Genomic DNA, 4,835 nt, shown 5'->3' with positions numbered 1-4,835 from the left:
TTGAGGCTGGAATATGGCAAGAATCCTGCGGAACTTTGTAGAACAAGGTGCGGATGTTGGACCTCATCCAAGAGTCAAAGGAAGCCATTGGAGGTCGTGTTAAGCGAGGAAGTGACAAGCCTGATCCCCGTTTGGGAAAGCTCCTCCAGTTAGTCCCGTGCAAAGCCCTACTGGCGGGTGGGTTTATTAGGGCCCCTCCCCTAGGCTGCCTTTCTCCACCCCAGTGACCGCCTCCCGCCCCTCCGCGTAGCTGTCCGAGGAGGGTGGGAAACGTGTGCGAGAGGCGGGGGCAAGAAAAACACTCTCAAAAAATATTAGAAAGAAAACATCCCACTTGGCAGCGAGTGCGCGGGAAGTTCGGCGCGCGAGTTCCGGGTTTCCCGCCCGCCCCTCCGGCTGCAGCCCGGGTGAGCCCCCAGCCCCTGCTCGGCAGCCGCCCGCCGGGCCGCGGCCGCCTGTCCGTCGGTCTGTCCGCCTCCCCATCCCCGCCTCCCCCGGTCTCCCCGGGGCGCCGCGCGGGGGCTGCGGGCGGAGCGTGGCCGGGGTCCGCCCGGCGCCCGCAGCCAGCCTTGCCCCGGCCGCGCCTCGGCGGCGGCGCCTGCAGAGCCGGGCCCGGGCGGCTGCGGGTCCCCCGGGCCCCGCGCCCGCCGCCGCGCTCCGCGTCCCGGGCCGCCGCCGCAGTCGCCACTTGTGGAGCTCTTCCCACCGGCGGCTGTAACTTGAAACTAGCCCGAGCCAGGCCTATTTTTATTCAGAAACCAGCGACCAGAGTGTCTGCGGGGAGCGCTCCGATGGAGGGCTAGCCCGCCACTTGAAGGCTTTCTCACCGATTGGCGGGGAAGGCACGTCTTGTCCTACTAGACTTTTTTTGAGATTTCAAAGTTCTGCTGCAACTTCCAGAGAGGGCCAGATCGGTTGCTGGGGGGCTCTTTGATGAGAGTGTTGTTGCCCGAGCCCCGGGGCAGCTGTACCTGAACCCTGTCGCTCTGCCTCTAAGCTGTCCTGGGGCCACCACGCGTGAGCCCGGCCCCAGCTGTGGTCTGGCCACCCTCCTGCAGGAATCGCTCCAAGAGCTCCTAGGGACACTCGCGGTGGGGAGGAGCGAGGAGATGAATGTAGCAGCCAAGTACCGCCAGGCCTCCCTGTATGTGGGTGACCTCCATGCAGATGTCACCGAGGACCTGCTGTTCAAGAAGTTCAGCACTGTGGGGCCTGTGCTGTCCATCCGCATCTGCAGGGACCTGGTCACCCGCCGCTCTCTGGGCTATGCCTACGTGAACTTCCTGCAGCTGGCTGATGCCCAGAAGGCCCTGGACACAATGAACTTTGACACTATCAAAGGCAAATCCATCCGTCTCATGTGGTCTCAACGTGACGCCTACTTAAGGAAATCTGGGATTGGGAACGTGTTCATCAAGAATCTGGACAAATCCATTGATAACAAAACCCTTTATGAACATTTTTCAGCATTTGGGAGGATCTTGTCCGCCAAGGTGATGAGTGATGACCAAGGCTCCCGGGGCTATGCGTTTGTTCACTTCCAGAACCAGATTGCCGCAGACAGGGCCATTGAGGAGATGAATGGGACACTGCTTAAGGACTGCAGGCTGTTTGTTGGCAGATTCAAAAACCGCAGAGATAGAGAAGCCGAACTCCAAAACCAAGCCAATGAATTCACCAATATTTACATCAAAAACTTTGGAGATGGCATGGATGATGAGAAACTGAAGGAAGTTTTCAGCAAATATGGCAAAACCCTGAGTGTTAGGGTGATGACAGATTCCAGTGGGAAATCCAAAGGCTTTGGCTTTGTGAGTTTTGATAGCCATGAGGCTGCCCAAAGGGCTGTGGAAGAAATGAATGGAAAGGACATAAACGGACAGCTGCTTTTTGTAGGCCGGGCACAAAAGAAAGCAGAGCGACAGGCCGAGTTAAAGCAAATGTTTGAGCAGCTGAAACAGGAAAGATTTCGGAGGTGCCAGGGGGTGAAGCTCTATATTAAGAACCTCGATGACACCATTGATGATGAAAAACTACGGAGGGAATTTTCATCATTTGGATCAATTACCAGAATTAAGGTAATGAAGGAAGAAGGGCGAAGCAAAGGGTTTGGCTTGATCTGCTTCTCCTCGCCTGAAGAGGCCACTAAAGCAATGACTGAGATGAATGGCCGCGTCTTGGGCTCCAAGCCGCTCAACATCGCCCTGGCCCAGAGGTCCTAGGAGGGAAAACTTCCAGTGCCTGGCAGTGTTTGTGGCAGGTGGGGGCATGTTAGTGATCTCTGCCTGAATTGGCCTCAGTAAATTTCAAACCCCAGCTGATGGCTGCTTAGTTTATGTAACTTTCTGATAAAGGTTTTGTACACAAAGCTATTCTTTTTTCTTTTTTGGAAAGATAAATGAATCTTAGAAGCTTGATGCATTTTACAGAGGCACACCTTCTAGTTACAATATTGCATATTTTTATGATTTTGATGTATTCACAGCAAAAAGCATAATCAGATATGTTTATATTACATTTGAACCAACTGAAGTGAGGTAATTATTTGAGTTTATTGCATGTTTTCTTTCTTATTTTAATAATATTGCTAGCTTTATTTTCTTCTATGAAAATATGCTCAAAATAGTTCTCACACCTAAGGATGGCAAAGTAATTTATTTTTATGAACAGAAATTTTCTAATTTCTCATCTGTTTTTTTTTAAAAAAACCAAAAGTTTAAAAATGGCTAGTACAAATTCAATATCTAATTTCATTTTGAGTTAATGTTTAAAGTACTGGGAAATAGTTGAATTTCTTTTAAATTTATATCCTGACGTTTTTCTGATGGCTAAAATTAATGATGGAGGTTTTTCATGCTGCGTACAAACCTGCTTTATAGGCTATTTTGCTATTTTTTCCATTGGTTGACTATAATTCAGGTGCTTACTATTTATCAAAAATGTGACTTGAATAGTAAAACCTTAACTCTTACATTCCTTAAGTGCTAAACTTGTATCAATTCAGGAGACAAAAAGTTACCCTAGTCTTAATTCTCTTCATACCTATACAGCTTAATTTATGCCTTAAGTTTTTACCGGATAACCAGTATTATAAAAGTCATATATATAGAACGTAGAAATTCTGTTTAACAACTGTGTTTTTTAATCTCTGTTTTACATTGTTCCATGCAGTGATATTGTCTCAGGTTCAGAAAAGTAAAAGTTTCTTTATTTTTATGAACTTATATCTCCCTTTATTAGACTGTGAGAGCTTTGTAACCCATTAAGGTTCACTTTTAGCCTTTGATCAGAAGCTCACTAATTGATTGTCTGATAAATTGAAGTTACATCACTTAGACTGTTGTGTAGCATGATTTTTGTTAGTACCATTCTCAGATCTTTCCTTCTCTCCTGCCTTTTGTCTATGTTACTCAGCTCCTTTTTATACTTTTAAAAAGAGTTTTATTATATTGACTTTTACTATGTGCTGTTTGAAGTCCACTTTGGAAGTAGAGACAAGAGTTACTTATTTACATTTAAATAATAACTTAAAATTCTGATTCACTCATACCAAAGATGTCTAGAAAATACTTTTGTTGTTGTTGTTTCTATTTTATTTTTTTTACTCTGCTTAATTGTTTCCTGTAACCGTATATTCAGTTCTTCTGTTTTATATATTACCAGTGCAAAAGGAATATTAAAATATTTTTCTTTGGCAATACTTTAGCTATAAAAGAATGAGAAAATCTATTTGTATTTATTTTTGTATAAACTATATGTATATTCATTGCACATTTTCTAAATTAAAAGTCTTTTAGAAAATGAAAAAAATTATGGAAAATGAAATAAATTACAGCAGCATATAATCCTATTATGCAGATTTGTTAAAATTTGTTGCATATATGTAGATACGTAGATAATTTTTTAAAAATGGAGTCATGTTATAAACCTTGTTTGAAATTGCTTTGTTCATTTGACAATATGCCATAATCAACTTCCATGTCCACAAATAATTATTTTCATTATAATTTTAATGACTTTTATCTTTTGTTCAATGTTTGTACCATAATATAACAAATTTCCTCTTGATAAATATATAGGTTGCTAGATTGTTTCCTTCCTTTTTCTTTTTTCCTCTATCATAAACAACTTGGAAACAAACATCCTTGCAAACTCATGTTTGCTGGTACAGCCAATTAGTTTCTTAAGAAAATGTGTAATTCATTGGAATTAATGTTTAAAAAGACAACAATTTTAAAAATAGTTTTGGTGAATATTGACCAGATGCTGTCCAGAAAACTTGTGCCACTTCCGTTTCCATTATCAGTGTGGAGGACTGGCCATTTCCATATACTCTAAGAACAAAGGATTTTTTTTAAATTGTTGACTAATTTAACATGATATGTAAAATAAAATATTTCATGGTTACTTTATTTTACTTTTTTTTATTACTACAAAAGTTAAAAAATATTTCTTGTATTTATTGGCCATTTATATTTTCATATTTGTGAGCTAATGTTTTATGATTTTAGTCTATTTTCTTATTGGGATGTTTTTTATTTATGTGGATTTGTTAGATTTCTCTACATATTAAGGATAAAATTTTAGACTTTTTTCCTTGATATTCTCACTTCATTTATAGTTTTGAGAGTCATTCCAAAGTTAAGTTTTTAAACTAAAAGTTTTCAATCTCTTACTTGGATAGCTTTGATGTTATGTTTCAAAACACTTTGAATACCTCAAATATATATATCCCCCCCAAAACACACGCACAATTCATCTGCATTGTCTTCTATTACTTGCAGAGTTTCATATTCTCAATATTTGTTAACAAAACTTTTGTCTATAGACTATCT

At 41.7% G+C, this 4,835-nt stretch overlaps 1 protein-coding gene across 1 annotated transcript; it reads left to right on the top strand.

Moving 5' to 3' along the window:
- Nucleotides 1–257: 257 nt before the first annotated feature.
- Nucleotides 258–3,883, top strand: PABPC4L (poly(A) binding protein cytoplasmic 4 like). Its single transcript, XM_058550067.1, has one exon. It carries the CDS (start codon nucleotides 1,110–1,112, stop codon nucleotides 2,220–2,222), a length of 1,113 nt encoding a protein of 370 aa, XP_058406050.1. The 5' UTR covers nucleotides 258–1,109; the 3' UTR covers nucleotides 2,223–3,883.
- Nucleotides 3,884–4,835: the final 952 nt, after the last annotated feature.

This window comes from Diceros bicornis, chromosome 11, assembly GCF_020826845.1.
Source record: "Diceros bicornis minor isolate mBicDic1 chromosome 11, mDicBic1.mat.cur, whole genome shotgun sequence".
NCBI classification, from domain to species: Eukaryota; Metazoa; Chordata; class Mammalia; order Perissodactyla; family Rhinocerotidae; genus Diceros; species Diceros bicornis.
This window is presented reverse-complemented; position numbering and strand designations above follow the sequence as displayed.